This window comes from Podarcis pityusensis (genome assembly GCF_964106645.2).
Source record: "Podarcis pityusensis genome assembly, chromosome: 14".
Classification (NCBI taxonomy): Eukaryota; Metazoa; Chordata; class Lepidosauria; order Squamata; family Lacertidae; genus Podarcis; species Podarcis pityusensis.
In genome coordinates this window covers 23,383,598-23,401,291 of record NC_138039.1, presented here as the reverse complement: position 1 = coordinate 23,401,291, position 17,694 = coordinate 23,383,598, and the positions used below count along the sequence as shown (strand labels likewise).

The 17,694-nt window shown below is 46.9% G+C and overlaps 1 protein-coding gene across 2 annotated transcripts in view; it reads right to left on the bottom strand.

Annotated features, from left to right (window-relative positions):
- Window positions 1–280: 280 nt before the first annotated feature.
- SYNGR3 (synaptogyrin 3) overlaps window positions 281–17,694 on the bottom strand; it is a 37,022-nt gene continuing 19,608 nt past the window's right edge. For both annotated transcript variants that reach the window (XM_080981749.1, XM_080981750.1), the window contains exons 2-4: window positions 14,204–14,441; window positions 11,284–11,426; window positions 281–6,968 (exon numbers count right to left, since the gene is read on the bottom strand). In XM_080981749.1, coding sequence (XP_080837875.1) covers window positions 6,759–6,968; window positions 11,284–11,426; window positions 14,204–14,441 — 591 coding nt within the window. In that variant the 3' untranslated portion in view covers window positions 281–6,758. The remainder of the gene's footprint in view (window positions 6,969–11,283; window positions 11,427–14,203; window positions 14,442–17,694) is intronic.

Below are 17,694 nucleotides of genomic sequence, written 5' to 3'. Positions count from 1 at the left end.
AAATAGTATGAAATTGAACATACAACTGGCTCTGACTCACAAATAAGTTTCCAGCTCACAATAGATTTTGCTAGCTGGTCTGCTGTGCTTAAAACTTCTCAACTGTTGGTGGCTTTAAAAAGCCAATGTCTGTCATGTGTCACCCTGCCTGGTTTAGATTCTTACTATTTCTGTCAGCTATTTATAAGCATCCTTTAGCTGTTTCAGTCACCCACAGGTCTCTCTCACTTCCTTCCCCCTTTACACTTGATCCAGCCGAATGTCAAGAGGTCTCGAGCTGTTCATTTTTAAATGTTTATTGAAAAATAAGTTGCAGTTGGTATACAGACAATTAAAATAACACAGTCACAGAGTGATGCTTTGTCTTTCCAAAATGTTATATCTATCTATCGTTATATATACAGACAAAAATAGAACTATAAACATTGAAAGCCCCTATGTTCACACAGTTCACTTTTCTACCACAGTGCACGTTGGGTCACTAACAACTGCAACTTTTTGTTGTGTGTTTGAAGCAGTCTGCTTTTTAAGGGAGGTATCTGTATGTTTGGTATCCTATTAAAAACGATGAAAACAATGTGAGGTCAAACTGCATACTTGCAGCAAAATGAAAGGGAGGCTTCCTTCTCTCTCTCTCTCTGTACTAAAAAGGTATTATTGGGCCTTGCTCACCCTGAAAGGCTTTCTCTGTCTGTCTCTGTGGTAGCCTCTACACAGTCTATTAAAGGCAAATGAGTGAACCTTTGAGCAAAATGAGTTTCCCCTGCCTGTATATTGCAGGACGTCAAAAGAGGCGAAGGGGTTTTCATAAAGATGCTCTGTATTGGAATGGAAGGAGCAAAGGGCTTATAGGTAGCTGGAGTTAGCCTGGTGAGAGTTAACCTGTTTCTACTCCTGCAGCATAAAGACTTGGCAAACATTAAGTGATCAACTTTGCCATTCTGTGTAGCACTTGGAGGATTAGGTGATGGCGTTTCCTCATGGAAGGGAAAAGGGTGTCTGTGAGACTGTAGTAAGGCTTCTGCCAGCCCCACAGGAGAAAGGACAGAACTGGGTTAGGGCACACCATGATTATTTCCTTAAGAATATGATGGAAAAGGTTGCTGCGCTCATCTTGACAAGCATGGTTTAGAAGACGTGAGATGGTTTTCTGCGGCCGCAACCAAGCGTGACAACTTTCTGCTCCCGGCATAATTAGAAACTTGGGGCATGTTACTCTTATTTTGCTCTAGCATGCTGGTTGCAGGATGCTCAACCAGGTGACTGCAAAGCCAGTGTGGTGTAGTGGTTAGATTGGCACACTAAGATATGAGAGGCCAGGGTTCAAATCGCCAATCAGTTACACAGCTCACTGGGCAACCTTGGGCCAATCACTGCCTCTCAACCTAACCTACCTCTCAGCATTGTTGGCATTAATTGAGGAGGGGGAGAGCTATGTATGCCAACTTGAGCTCCTTGGAGAAAAAGGCGGACTACAAACGAAATCAGTCAATCAACCAACTGTGAGTATAGCCTGAAGCAACTGCATGTTGGGCTTGCAGCAGTCAGGACCAGAGCTCTGGCTCTATCTGGATTTCAGAGGAGGATGAGGTCAGCCACCCTTCCTCTAATTGCACTTAGCAGGCATTTCCCATAAAGCATGGAACCCGTTCCCAAAGCCTGCTTTCTTTGCCTATGTGCAGTGTGGCTGGCATGTCATTAAATGTATTTCCTGCACTTCACCAGCAGTGCAACAAGTTAAAATTCAGTATTAACAACAGTTAAAAAGAAATGGCAGTCACAGGAATAGGGTGGGCCCTGAAAATACAGCCTGGGTGTCAAAAGTCAGCTTTCACCACAAGGTGTTTGTTTGACAAATAATCCTGACTGCTTTTTAAAACAGGTGGTTGTCGCAATGGCTCTGGTCAAGGCTTTTAGTTGCTCTGGGTGGAGGCTACTGGCAATTTCCTCTTCAGGGTAAACTCTGAGCTGTGGTTTGCCCTGAGTGCCAGAAGCAAGCTGTGGCACCTTCACCCCAGCCATGTGAGTTTGTGGTCCCGTTGAGATAAGAGGCAGCTTTTCCATACCCTGAACTGTTGTGCACGAAGAGCACTGATGGCAGTGCAAGACAGGCATTCCCAAGTTGCAAACAACCCCTTTTGGCAAAGCAGAAAGTTATTTTGACACATTTTCAATGCCTGGATGAGCATCACAAAAGCAGCACAGGTGCCGAGGACTGATGGGGTTTGACCAGCTCCACACCCCTTTGTGAAAGTGCTTCCCCCCCCCCCCCACTTTAAGCCGTGGGTTAATGGTCTCTGGCAGAAAGATGGATGGGAGATGAACACTGAGCACTGATCTCAAGAAAAACAGGAATGGGGCAGGGGGAACTAACAGGACAACTTACCAACAGCTCCTACTCATTATCTACCATGTAATCTGTAAGAATGTATTTTGGTTAGAGCTCTGTGTACACAGTTCCTCTGATGAGTCCCTGTTACATGGCTTGAGTCGCAAAACATTGGCTGAGTGCTGATAGGAGCACATGGAAACAAGGAGAGCGAATGCTTTTAACGCCTCCGGCAGTGGCTTTTTACTTTAATTGCAGAGTGGTGGCAACAGGCCAAAGTCTCATTGGCTGGTTTACTTAACTTGGCAAACCTACACAAAGGTTCAGCGTGATAATTTGAAAGATTTAAGGATTTTGAAGCCCAGTCACACCCAACTAGTCAGCTCCCTGCCTTTTCTCCAGTGGCAGGAAACAAAGCAAGTTATTTCTGGATGTGCAGTTTGTGAGCCTCACCTTGATTCGACAGATCCTTGCTAACCAATTCACCAAGTGGATGCCGTTTTCACCACCCATTTAGGGGGCCCACAGCTTTCTCTACTGGCTTGTGGCAACTATTTCCCCCTTACAATGCCGGGCAGGAAGACCACTTGGGTGCTGGGCTTGGGCACCAACAACTGCAATCAGCGATAGATGCATGCATGCCACCTGATCTCTTGCAAGGTATCGACATGTTTGCCTACCCCATCATCTACCTAGTACTGCCTTTAAAGCAGAGGCTGTCCTAGTTGGTGCAAATGGAATGTGTCATCCCAAAACATCCAGGTTGAGGAAGTCAGAGCTACAGTTACAAGAGAAGCACCATTTGCATTCAGGGGATAAATTTAAGTAGCTGCTACACCTTTTTACAAGCAGGGTGTGGGGAGAGAATATGTTTTAGGATTACAGTAGTGGCAAAAGAATTCAAAGGAGATCCACAACTTGCCAGCAATATTTTTCCTGGCAAAAGCAGGTGAAATCAGCTCATTCATCTATTACTTGTCGGCTTGGATAGTTTGCCCACACAATATAAAGGACTGACTGGCCAATATATAACTTTAGCCAAGTATATATTATTTTCCTGCTCATCTATCCCTCCCCCCCCAAAAAAAGATAAACTTGTAGATTATCTAAATTTGCCCCAAATGCCAGTCCCCTCAAGAGTCCTTCCTGTTGGCCCAAACAGCAAGTACCTTTGCCACTCCAAACTGAGAACTCCAAATCAGCTTTCAGATGGAGCCTGAGCTTCATCCTGCCGACTTCTGCACACCTTTTTCCAAAGTATGCAGGTGAACATGCAAACATCAGAAGAGCCTGCTGGATTAGGCCAATGGCCCACCTAGTCCAGCACCCTGCAGCCTCTTCTCACAGTAGCCAACCAGATGCCTCTTCTGGGAACCCTACAAGCAGGACCTGAGCACAACGGCGGCAGCTCTCCCCTCCTACAGTTTCCAGCAACGGCCATTCAGAAGCATTGAGGTCTCCAACCATGAAGGCAGAGCTTAGCCATCGTGGCTAAGAGCCATTGATAGCCCTCTCCTCCGTGAAATTGTCCAGTCTTTTAAAAGCCATCCAAGTTGGTGGATGGCCATCACTGCCTCCTGTGGAAGGAAGTTCTATAGTTTAACTATGTGCTGGGTGAAGAAGGTTGGCATTTGTCTTTAACCTAAAGCAGAGTTGTGGAAGTAATGGCCCTGCAGAAGCTGTTGGACAATAACCCTCATCAGCCCCAGCATGACAGTGGCTGAGGCCTTAAGTTAGCCTTCTCCAAGCTGGCGCCCTCCAGGTGTTCTGAACTACAACTCAGCCAGACTGGAATGGGCAATGGGAATTAAGGTTTCTGAAGAATCGACTCCACAGTGATGCTGGGCCTGTATGTTACCCAGAGCTTCCCAAATACAGGAGAAGGCGGGGTGGGGGGGGGGAGTATTCTGGCTTTTCCATCAATGGCCCCGAAGTCTCTTGCACTTGGCCTTAGTCCTGTCTGAATGACACAGCTTTGTATAAACCGCAGTGCTAATTGTGGGGCAGGTTAGGAATGGGTTGGAAAGGAAGAGAATACAGATGTAGGCATTGAGGTGCATACATTCAAAATTGTAATATATAACACATTAACACTACTGACCAAGGCAGTTCTACTAGTCAGACAGAACGTAATCGCTTTCTTTCTCTTTACAATTAATACAAGGATACTCTGAATGAATTTCTTTATAGTTAGAAAAAATACACTTTACTGAACAGACATTTATTTCACATATACAATCGATTTAAAGAAACATTTAAATGTATTATACTTTTGTGACTTTCTGTGTGTGTGTGTGTGTGTGTGTGTGTGTGTGTGTTTGTCTGCCCTCCCTCCCCCCGAAAAAATATTTAGACACAATTTTGTATACTGCTAAAATGCCAGTGTTCTCTCTAAGGAAAATATTGCTACAGTTCTGTGTGTACCCTGTATCAATACCATTCTCTGTATCAGTGTAAACCCTATATAGGTCTTTGTCCACAAGACTGATGGCCTTCCATTGTAAAATCTGAAAGACTGAAATGGGACACTCTTAGTTCCAGCCAATTTGGCCACCTTCACGGAAATATTGTGTATCAAACTGTTAAGGGCATATGTCCACGAAAGCTTCCTTGCACATGCAGCTCTCTCTTACTGGATTGGGGCCCTATCTTCATGGTGGAATTTCAGAGATCAAATTTCTCCAGAGTTACAGCTGAATGAGAATGGCAGATTATCGGGATCCGCCTTAATATAAAATAATTTACATCTTGCTGCTGAAATCACTTTAAAAGGCAGCGTCGTTTTATTTCAGTTCACTTACCCATCTTCTCATAGTTTAAATTTAATTTAAGCCTACTCTCTTTGTAACCCTTAAGCATTACTACATCTTCATGGGAATTTAGCCTTTTCTCTCTGGTTTCCGACATCCAACTGTCTTTTCGTTTTCTCTTGTCTGCCACAGTGAAACTTTTTGCCCAAACTTTCTTTACAGAGTAAGGCTGGAGCTATTCCCAACAAATACTGTGATGCACATTATTCCACTCTGTGTTCAAAATAAAATGGCCTCTACCAGACACAACCATTTTAAAGGGATGGCGTGGATAATTTTTGGTACTGAAGGGGCTGGCAAAATGGCCGCATACTGATAGCGGTGGAATTTTTATTAAGAAAAACTAATTAATGGATGCCATCTTGAGGCCAACCATGTCGAAAATGGCCTGTCACAAGAAACCTCCACTCCTGCTGCTATTCCCTCAACAGACATATTTCTTCCTTTCCGCTTCCATCTTTTTCCAGACTGCTTGAAGTGTGTCCCCCATCTCTGAGGCAGAGGCAGAATTGGTGGGCTGGATCACACTCCTCATGAGGATACGATGAGGACCCTAGCAGTTAGCAAGCCCTATTTTTAGACGACAGCTGAGCTACTGAATGCTACATATCCCCACTGCTAGGAGACTCTTAAAGGCTGATGGCCTGACAGTGTGACTGTTTCCCCACCCTCACCCCAGAGCAGTAATTTTTGTGTAAAAGGTGTACAAAAATGATTCTTGCATCAAAGCCATTTGGAAAAGAAAGAAAAAAACTTCCTGTGGTACCAGAATCGCAAAGCTAACACAGCTAATACAGAAGGGTTTTTCACTCATTTAGCACAGGAAATATGCCAAGTACATAACAAACACACACACAAATGAAATCAACACAACCATTATTTTTGGTTTTAAATTTGGCACATTCCTTTTGAAAACAGTCTTCCCCAACTGGGTTCCCTCCAGATGTTTTGGACACCCATCAGCTCCCACTGGGGATTATGAGAGTTGGAATCCAAAACAACTGGAGGGCAAGAAGGCTGCTTTAAAACTACCTTTTTTCTAGGGCTGTAGAGCAAGGGAATAAAAAAATAGGAGAGGATGATCTGGAAGGTTCCTAGGATGAAGACAGTGGGAGCAATTTTCTGGATTAAGCCCCGGAAGCACAAAATATAGCATCTACTTATCTGTGTAAGGAGTGGGACGTCTCTTAACAGGCTGGGCTATTGCCAGCTTCTGTGTGCGAATTCAGGAAAAAAAATGCCACAATGAGCCAAGATCACAGGGACGGCTCACAAAGATGGGAGTTGGTAGCAACCATCCTAACGTTTCATGCTTAGAGGGAACACTGTTGTTTTTTAAAAAATAAAATTCAAAAAATATCCTCAGACAGGTAAGACAAGAACCAATACCACTGTAGAGAATTCACTGCACCATTAGCTAAGAGTAAGTTGAACCCAGTTACGTTAACTTGCCACATTAATTTTTTTTGTTTTTAAAAAAGAAAATGTACTTTAGCATACACTTGCAACCAACCAGTTGACTATACTGCACCATGAAAGGGAAAGTTGCCCCATTTCTCTGGGTCGGGTTCCCATTTGCTATACAACCTTGAGGGAGGGAGAGGACTTCCTCCTGCCCTTCAATATGCCGGCATCTGGTAGCCCTTTGGACTGGTGTCTAGGGTCTCCGAGAAGGGGGGGCTCTGGTAGGTTTCTGTGCTCTCCACGCCGCTGCCGGTGGGGTAGCCTGGGTAGGCCGCGCTGGGGTCGGTGGGGAACTGGTCCGTGGCGAACAGGGACATGTCGGTTCCCAGCCGGTATCTTTGGAGCGCCTTGAGGGCCAGGGCAACCTTTTGCGGGGAAGACAAAGGTTTAGGTCAGCCGCTCCCAAAACGTTCCCTCAACTCATCCCCGGTAACCCCCAACCCTGTAATAAAAAAAGGGTTGCTCGGATTGGTGGTTTGCACAACCCACTAAGGACACAATAAAGTTCAAAAACAGTAGCGAGCGCACATCTATTCAAAATCCAATTACAGTGGTACCTCGGGTTAAGTACTTAATTCATTCCGGAGGTCTGTTCTTAACTTGAAACTGTTCTTAACCTGAAGCACCACTTTAGCCAATGAGGTCTCCTGCTGCCGCCACGCCGCCAGAGCACGATTTCTGTTCTCATCCTGAAGCAAAGTTCTTAACCTGAAGCACTATTTCTGGGCTAGCGGAGTCTGTAACCTAAAGCGTATGTAACTTGAAGCGTATGTAAGCCGAGGTACCACTGTAAAATTATTTAGTTTCATTAATTCAACAAAACTGACAAACTTGATCCAGCAACACAAGCTTTTCAAACTCAAATAGTTATGTTGTGAACCGCTGTGAGATCTATGGATAAAGGGTGGTATACAACTTGTTTATACAAGTAGTTGTTGCTGCTGCTGACAAAAACCAACCAACCCAGATATAACATTTGGGCCAGATGTGGAGAAACTCTGGCCCTCTGGATGTTGCCAAACTACGTAAGGACCTAAGAGCCTGCTGGATCAGGCCAATGGCCCGTTTAGTGCATCATCCTGTGATCTCACAGTGACTGCCTCTGAAAATGGAGGCAAAGCATAGCCAACTACGGCAACTCCCATCAGCCCTACTTGGTATGACCAAGGGTCAGAGATGATGGGAGTTGTAGCTCAGCAACATCTGGAGGGCCCAAGGTTCTCCCCACACACCAGTTTTAGGCAAATACTGACACAACATGGACAGTGTGATGTATCTAGGAGGCTCTGCAAAACCAGGAAGGCAGAATCCCATCGTGTAATTTGCAAGGTGGGGTCTAGCACAGAGCAGACTGGAAGGATGAAGCCTTTCGAGTTCCTCAGGTCACTCTTCTATGCCTCCTTTGCCAAAAATGTTCCCCATCTTTTTCTTTTTTCTTTTTGAAAGGATGCATGTTTAAAATGCAAACCGTGCGAGACACAAATGCTGCAATGCTTCCCTTCAGATCAGAGCATTCTGTTAACATCTCCCTTAGCAGCTCCTGACAGTATGAAAGGGGAACAAATCCGAGAGCGTTTGCTGTTAACTGTCAACACCCCCTTGGAGTGGCTTGAAAAGGCAGGCAAAAGCGGGAAGAGGATCTTGAAAGGCCACATGCCACATCAGATCAAAACACGGACTCCTGCGCCGCATTTGGCACCTCCTGTGGAATCCGACACATTTTAGGACATAGGAAGCCATGCATTTTGAAAGTGCTTGAATGTCTGGTATGGATGTGACCCATGTCTGCTTGGCCTGGATTGGCTGATGGAGGGAGGGGGAGATGGTCACCTTCTTCGGATCCCTGAAAAGCTGTAACATAGAGGAGGACAGAGACTTCTGGGGCTTCTCCAGTGTCTACTGAGCAGCTAAAAGGACAATCTTATGCCTGTTCATGGGGCTATTTTGCATAGCTCAGTGATAGAAAATCGACTTTGCATGCAGAAGGTCCCACGTTTAACCCCTGGCATCTCCAGGTAGGGCTGGGAATGTTTCCAGCCTGAAACCTTGAAGAGCCACTGCCAGTCAGTGTGGGCACTATTGAGCTGGATGGACCAAAAGTCTGGCTTCCTAGGCTCTATAGTTCAGTGAGTAGGGCCTTGCATGCAGAAGGTCCCAGGTTCTATTCTCAGATCCGAGGGTAGGATCCCCAGGTCTGAAACCCTAGAGAGCTGCTGCCAGTCAGTGTGGGAAATACTGAGCTACAGTAGATGGACCAATAGTCTAAGAACGTAAGGAGAGTCTTGCAATTGAATTGGGCCAATGGACCATCTAGTCCAGCATCTTGTTCTTATAGTGGGCAACCAGATGCCTCAGGACTGGAGCACTTTCTGCCTGACTCCTTGGAGAGCCACTGCCAGCCAAGGGCTGCAGACCATCCTGAGCTGGACGGATGAAGGCTCTGACTCAGCATAAGACTGCTTCCTCTGTCACTATGTATTTAAGGGGATTGGCTATAGCTCAGCGGATGAACATTTGCACTGCATGCAGAACGTCCCACGGGATAGCTCAGTTGGTTAGAGTGTGGTGCTAATAATGCCAAGGTCGCAGGTTCAATCTCCATATGGGAAAGCTGCATATTCCTGCATTGCAGGAGGTTGTACTGGATGATCTTCAGGGTCCCTTTCCAATTCTATGATTCAGTCCCCACAATCTCCAGGCAGGGCTGGGACAGACTCCCGGTCTGAAACCCTGGAGAGCTGCTGCTAGTCATTGCAGGCATTCCTGCGCTAGATGGACCAGTAGTCTGATTCAGTATAAGGCTGCTTCCTGTGTTCCTATGTCATAGATCAATGGCAGAGTCCCCAGTGGCATTTCCGGATAGGACAGGGAGAGACTGAAAAGCGGATGTTGGTCATTGCAGGCATCTAAATACTGAGCTTGAAGGACCAATGGTCTGACATCATACAAGGTAGATCCTGACATTCCAGTTGAATCAACCCTAGATTCAGAACCATGAGGACTGGAATCTTGATTTATTTCCAGGGGATGGTTCTTAACTCCACGGCAGAGCATTTGTTTGGAAAAGCAGGAGATCCCAGGTTCGGTTTCCGACAGCATCTCCAGGTAGGCCCTCCCTTTCAGTCCAGGGCGCTTCCTAGTTCTGCCCTGTTTCCTAGTTCTGCTGGATCTCTCAGCAGCCTTTGATACCATTGACCATGACATCCTTATGGACCGTCTAGAGGGGCTGGGAGCTGGAGGCACTGTTATACAGTGGTTCCCCTCCTTCCTCCTGGGCCGTGTCCAGAAAGTGGTGTTGGGGGCTCTCACTCGTGGGGTGCCTCAGGGTTCCGTCCTCTCCCTGATGCTTTTTAACATCTATATGAAGCCACTGGGAGAGATCATCAGGGGGTTTGGGCTGGGTGTTCATCAGTATGCAGATGATACCCAGCTCTACCTCTCTTTCAAAACAGAACCAGTGAAGGCGGTGAAGGTCCTGTGTGAGTGCCTGGAGGCAGTTGGAGGATGGATGGTGGCTAACAGATTGAGGTTGAATCCTGACAAGACAGAAGTACTGTTTAGGGGGGACAGGGGACGAGCAGGTGTGGGGGACTCCCTGGTCCTGAATGGGGTAACTGTGACCCTGAAGGACCAGGTGCACAGCCTGGGAGTCATTTTGGACTCACAGCTGTCCATGCAGTTGCAGGTCAATTCTGTGTTCCAGGCAGCTGTCTACCAGCTCCATCTGGTACACAGGCTGATACCCTACCTGCCCGTAGACTGTCTGGCCAGAGTAGTGCATGCTTTAGTTATCTCCCGCTTGGACTACTGCAACGTGCTCTACATGGGGCTACTTTTGAAGGTGACCCTAAAACTACAAGTACAACTACAGCAGCCAGATTGGTGACTGGGAGTGGCCACCGAGACCATATTACACCAGTCCTGAAAGACCTACATTGGCTCCCAGTACATTTCCAAGCACAATTCAAAGTGTTAGTGCTGACCTTGAAAGCCCTAAACGGCCTCGGCGCAGTATACCTGAAGGAGCGTCTCCACTTCCATCATTCAGCCCAGACACTGAGGTCCAGATCGGAAGGTCTTCTGGTGGTTCCCTCACTGCGAGAAGCAAAGCTTCAGAGAACCAGGCAGAGGGCCTTCTCAGTAGTGGCGCCCGCCCTGTAGAACACCCTCCCATCAGATGTCAAGGAAAGAAACAACTATCTGACTTTTAGAAGACAGCTGAAGGCAGCCCTGTTTAGGGAAGTTTTTAATGTTTGAAGTTTTATTCTGTTTTTAGTCCTCTGTTGGGAGCCGCCCAGAGTGGCTGGGTATAAATAAAATATAGTGGTACCTCTGGATACGAACGGGAACTGTTCCGGAGCCCTGTTTGCATCCTGAAGTAAACGTAAGACACAACTGCACGTCTGCGCATGCGTAGGTTGCGTTTTGCCGCTTCCGTGCATGCGCATGACGTCATTTTGAGCGTCTGAGCATGCACGAGCGGTGAAACCCAGAAGTAACACGCTCTGTTACGTGCAGGTCGCCGCGGAGCGCAACCCGAAAATATTCATCCCGAAGCTACTTCAACCTGAGGTATGACTGTAAAATATTATTATTATTATTATTATTATCATCACTAGTACTATTATTATTATTAGTATTCCACACATCACAGGATCACCACTGGACACCAAAGCTTACCCAGGAGATGATGGAGAAAAACGAGAAGGCAATGGCCGCCCTGGCTGCATCACCTGCGTAATGTGCTTCTTTGCTCGATGGCGTCCTCTGCCACTGGTTGGCCAGGAAGCAGAAGCTCACAAACCACAGGAAGGACCAGAACCCTGGTGAGAGGAAGCAAAAAAACCACATCAGGTCATCCCAGTACCACCAGAGCAACAAGAGTCACTGTTCTCTCCCTCTCACATTGGCACAGAACCTTGTCAAATGTTAAGCAGCATTATTATAGTTCATGTATATCCACCTTTGGTAGCATACGCGGTTCTTCCCTTCCTCACAACAACCCTGTGAGGTAGGTAAGCTAAAGCTAAGTAAGGTAAGGTAAGTAAGTAAGGCTGAGGGACAAGGAGAAGGTTGAGCTTCATGGCTGAGCAGAGATTTAAACCGGGTCTACCTCTCCCCAGGCTCTCATCATCCCTGTCTGGGTCTTCAAGCACAGTGCCTTTTATTTGCATTTTGATGATTCCGTTATGCTGTCTGTATCCTTATGCTGTAAGCTTCTCTGGGTACACAACCACAGACTGACATACAAACAATAAATTATTGCAATTAACATCTGCAGGGCAAGGAGCTTTCCGCAGCGTGGAAGTTATGCAATTTGTAAAAGGCATAGGAGCTCCCCAAGGAAAAATAAGTTGGCTAAAGCACCGCGGTAATGCGTGCTGGATGTCCTGCTCGAATCCTGGCCATTTCCTGTGAAAGGATCAGGTGGCAGCGCTAGGAATGGGCAAATCTGTCAATTTCAGTTTCTCAATTTTCCAGCCTTAACTTCAGTTCTTCGCATTTCCATATCCATTTGCAGTTTCCCCTGAAGTCCTCCAGCATTTAAGTATCCTCATATACACATGTTTATGTGCAATTTCCCCTAAAACCCACTTGTTTGCAGGGCAACTTTCCCTAATATAATGCATTTCTGCATGTTATCTGCTCTAACATATGCATTTCAGGCACACTTTCTAGTACAAGCAACTTTTGTACACAACACTTAGGAGAACTGCACTGCAAAATTTGGAGAAGTATGAATTTCAAAGGATGGCTGGGCTTCTGTTTATTGTTTTAGGAAATGAGAATTAGGTAGGTTTGTCTTTTTATTTCTTTATTTCCCAAAACTTACATAGTGCTCAATTGGTGTTTTTTTTTAAAAAGACATTGAAGTGGTTTATGAAAAGAACAATGTCATCATAAGTGAAATAAAGAAAAACAACTATTTAAAGCATTCAAAAAATACTAAGCTAAAACCAGCTAAAAACACTTGACAGCCTTCTACATACCTGGATGGGCTTGCTGAAACAAAAAGGCTTTTAACAGGCACCGAGAAGAGTATAATGCTTGATGACAATAGGCAGAGAGTTCCAAAGTTCGGGTGTTGCCTCACTAAATGATGGATTTCTTACGAACGAGGAACGAGTGTTTCACAGCACTTCAAATGCGAACTGAATTGAATTTCTCCCCCATGCCTAGTTAGTAATGTTGCCCCTTTCTCCCTGAGCCACCGGGAAGCTGCTTCCAAACAGATTACACAATACTCTGCTGGAGACGTCCATGGTGTGATAAGCGTATGGCCATTTCATAATACCTTACTTGTACGTTACAGCATCACCCTCCTGGGTACAGTTAGCTGTCAAAGCGACGTCTCTGTTGGAAACACCGACACTTAAGCTTGATTTAAGGAACAGCAGAGTCAGTTAAAGAGCACCAGGCTGCATATGCTCCACCTTCACTACAACTGGCTCTGTACTGTGGATTCAGCACTGTGATGCCACCACAGTTAGGAGGAGTTTTTAAGGACCTGCAGCTTAAAAATCAGGCTGCAGCTGCCCCTGCAAGCGAATCTTGGGGGCGGGGGGGGGAGGCGGGTGGGTTGACTTGCCTTGTGCTTCCCATAGCTGGTGCCCTCCAGATGTTTCAGACCAAAACTAGAGATGGGGAGAAATTCGATTTGCGTCACATTTAGAGACCTGCCAACCTACCGTATTTTTTGCTCTATAGGACGCACTTTTCCCCTCCAAAAATTAAGGGGAAATGTGTGTGCGTCCTATGGAGCGAATACAGGCTCCTTGGCTTCAGCGATAGCAACGCGAAGCCTCCAAAGCACAGAGGGAGCACTCCCTCTGCACTCCTTGGCTTTGCGTTGCTTTCGCTGAAGCCTGGAGAGCGAGAGGGGTCGGTGCGCACCGACCCCTCTCGCTCTCCAGGCTTCAGGGATAGCCGCCTGAAGCTTTCAGAGCGCAGTGTGAGTTCCTGCTGCGTTCTGGAGGCTTCAGGTTCCTTTCACTGAAGCCAGGAGAGTCTTGTTCTCCTGGCTTCAGCAAAAGGAACCCAAAGCCTGAGGAGCGCAGCGGGAACTTGCGCTGTGCTCCAAAGGCTTCAGGGATAGCCATGCGCAACCCCTCTGGCAGGGAGAGGTTGCACGCGGCTAAAGAGGAAGCCAAGACAGCGAGTGGGATCCATCCATTTCAGTTGCAATACAGTTCTCTAGCCACGAGATGGGCACAAAGAGTCAAATACTAGGGGAAAACACGCGTCAAAATGCTTATTTTAGAGAAGATAACATGCAGAAATGCATTAGAGTAAGGGAAACTGCTTTGCAAAAGAGGTGAGTTTTAGGCAAAATTGCAATGCAAGCAAGTATAAAATGTACACTGCTTTCAGCTCCTTGGAGCAAGGAGGGATATATATATCAAATAAAGGAATAAGGAATCAAGTAATAAGTAATAAAAAATAAGCAATCAACCACTGGGCTGGCAAGTGCTGATAGGAGATGCAGTCCAAAATGGCCGTGTTGGGTGGGGACTGCTGCGAGTTGTACTCCAAGACATCTGGAGGAGGGGCTCAGATTGGGGAAGACTGTCCTCAGCAAATCCCACCCCACAGGTCCTACCTGAGAAGCCAAGGTCAAAGAGGACAACACGTTTCCTGTCCTTCACGCTGCTGATCTGCTGGAAGTAGAGGTCCACTACCAAGAAGAAACTGCAGGCTAAGAAGGCAATGAGGCCAATGGCGATTCCATAGTTGCAGGCGTCATCGTTGTTGTTGTAGACACAGCGTAGCACCGGACTGCTGCCATCATTCACGTAACCCTCGTTGATGATGGAGCCAAAAACAACGATGGAGAAAACCTGAACAGAGGATTATTATTTTGTTGTGGGGGAGGAAAAGGAGGAACAATATTCAACTGAAAGCTCACCTCTCCCAAGATCATTTCAGGCCCCTACAGTTGGGAGGGGAGACCTGTTGGTGACGCCGCTGGATGTGATCCATGACAGGGACTTCTTGGTGGTGGTTCCCTGTTCACAGAATGCCCTCCCTGGAAGACTGCACCTGTCCCCTTTCCTTTGGGCCCTCTGATTTCCGGTACTTTCCCCATTCAGCTTTCCGGCTCTCGGCCTGCATTGGCCGAGCAGCTGCAGTGTCACAGAATGCCCACAAATATTCTAACTTCTGAGTGGTACACAGACAGTTACAAAACAATGCAGCTTCTGTGACAATGAGAACAAAAAGGCTAGTTTATTTCATCCAAAGCCCCCAGGCCTGCAGCGGCGTGGGGCGGGATATGCTTTTGCAGTGGGATGGAAGAGTGAGGGCTTGAAAGCTGCATAGGAAAAGGGCCTTAAAGGGTAGGTAGTCAAGAAACTGAGGAAAGTTCCTCAGGAAAAAAGGGCCAATGAGAAAAATGGGAGGTGGGTTTAGGGGGAGGAAACACACAGGCCCTGAGGACAGGAGTGACTTAAAGTTGTTGGCAGGAAGGAGGAGGAGGATGGGAAACTAGGGAGCAAAGAGACCGCAGTGTGCATGCAACCAGGGTGCAAAACACTGGTGTGCATGATGTTCATGAGAACACCAGAAGAGCCTGCTGGATCAGGCCAAAGAGGGCCCATCTAGTCCAGCATCCTGTTCTCACAGTAGCCAACCACAAACAGGATTCAGTTAGGAGAGCCCTCTCCCCTCCTGTGGTTTCCAGGAACTGGGATTCAGAAGCATTGCTGCCTGTGACGGGGGTGGCAGAGCATAGCCATTGTGACTAATAGCCGCCAGCAGCCCTCTCCCTCCATGAATTTGTTCAATCCTCTTTTAAACCCATCCACATCAGGGGCCACGACTGGCTCCTGCGGAAGCAAGTTCCACAGTTTAACCACGCGCTGTGTGCAGAAGGACTTTCTTGCAAACTACAGTTAGCAAGGAAAGGGTCCATTTTTCCTGTATGGCAAAATAAGTCAGGCCCCTGACACTTCCTGTGCTTTATCATTTCCTGCTATCGTGCTCTCTGCCTGCGCTCAGTCGGAGTCTGGTTCGAGCAATGTTATCAGATCCACTGCAGGATGCCGCTGTCCCGACCTGCAAAGTACTTCCATCTGAACAGAGCCCAGCAGAGGCAACAACAGCCTTGGTCAACCTGGGGCCCTCCAGATGTTTTGGACTACAACTCCCATCTAACATGTTGGCTGGGGCTGATGGGAGTTGTAGTCCCAAACATCTGGAGCCCCCTGGGACGGCTAAGGCTGCAATAAAGCAGGACCAAAGACATACAACTGCAGCGCCAGCGAGAGCAAGGAGGATCTCGCCAAAGCTGTGAGGCTGCCAGAAGGTGTAATCTTCAGCACTTTGTGATGATGGGTTTTTTCTTTCTTTCTTTTAATCTCATTTATAAATAATGCAGGAACATATTCCTCCCACCCACCCCCCTTCGCTGCTGGAAATACTGACAGCCACTTAAGGGAAACATGCGCAGCCTGCCAAAAAGCAGGGCATGTTTGTGCGGCATGAATAATGGAGGAGGTTCAGTGCCACACAGGGTTTCACGGCCAGTGGGTCAGTGGGTGGAGGGCACCCTTTCCACCTGCCACCCCATTGGCTCCAAACATCCTTGCCACTCTCTTGCTTTGCCAGAGGGACCATAAGAAAGAGTTCTCTGTATCTGCAAAATGGCAGCTTATCTATTATTATTATTATTATTATTATTATTATTATTATTTAATGCATGATTTTGGTAAAGCAAAGGAACCGTAAGGTTGAATGCTATTATTTCAAAATGTCACAAATATAACCCATCTTTCTATAAACACACAATCAGACTTGGAAGAGATGGCCCCAAGGGTCATCTAGCCCAATTGCCTAAAATGCCATCCAGCCTCTATTTAAAGGACAGTCCATCACCTTCCAAAGGAATCCGTTCCACTGTCAAATGGCTCTTACTGTCAGAAGGATTAGTCAGAATCTCCCTTCTTGTCATTCCAATCTACTGTTGTTCATTACTCCTTCTACTACATTGCTATTTTAGATAGTATTATTACTCTGTTCCATTAGAAGCCATTAAAGAAAACAGAAATTGACAGAGCGAAATCTCCTTCTCACTCTGGTTTGCTGCTGCACAGAGCCTGGCGGCAGTTAAGGCACTGAATGACCATTTCCAAGCCAACAGCAGTAATTAAACCCTTTAGTAAACCCAACAGTAATTGTAACAGAGAGCTATCCCTCTCACAGCACAGAGACCAGGCGGAGATCTGGTCTCCCCAGAACTGAAATTCGCTTCCCCTCATCCTCCTATCTCTAGCCTTGAAGGGAGGACCATTCTCAATGCTTTGAGTGCTGAATCTTACTTCCCACGTACACTATAAAGCACTCTCATGCCACTCTCAACCGTCCCGATTTGAGTGGGATATCCTGGAATTACAGAACCCATCTCTGCTTCTGATTGGATCCAGGGGTGTCCTGTTCTGGCTTCCACACTCTGGGGTGGAACAACTGGCACCCGCCAGAGCATGGCCTTTGTTGAGGTGTCCAGTGGGAAAGGGGGGGTGTCACTGAGAAGGGGCAGGGAGACGTTGGCGGGGTTTTAAGCGTGTTGAGGGGCCGAGTCGTGTCCTGACTTTCATCAGCGGGACATTGGAGTGTATGCACTGGGATACCACAGTTAATCCTGAGAGGTGCAGTTTGTTAAGTGTGCTGGGAGTGGTTAAGAGACCCCTCACAGGACTACAATTCCCAGAGGGAAGAGGGATTAAATGCTAAACCACTCTGAGATTTGCAGGTCAGTGAGGGGACTAAGGGGTCTCCTACTAACCCTCAGCACCTTGAACAAGCTACAGTTATCAGGATTGTTTTGGGGAAGCTAAAGCTGTATATTGAGCTAAAGGGGACACGGGTGGCGCTGTGGCTTAAACCACAGAGCCTAGGACTTGCTGTTCAGAAGGTCGGCCGTTCGAATCCCCGCAACGCGGTGAGCTCCCGTTGCTCGGTCCCTGCTCCTGCCAACCTAGCAGTTCGAAAGCACATCAAAAGTGCAAGTAGATAAATAGGTACCACTCCGGCGGGAAGGTAAACGCTGTTTCCGTGCGCTGCTCTGGTTCACCAAAAGCGGCTTAGTCATGCTGG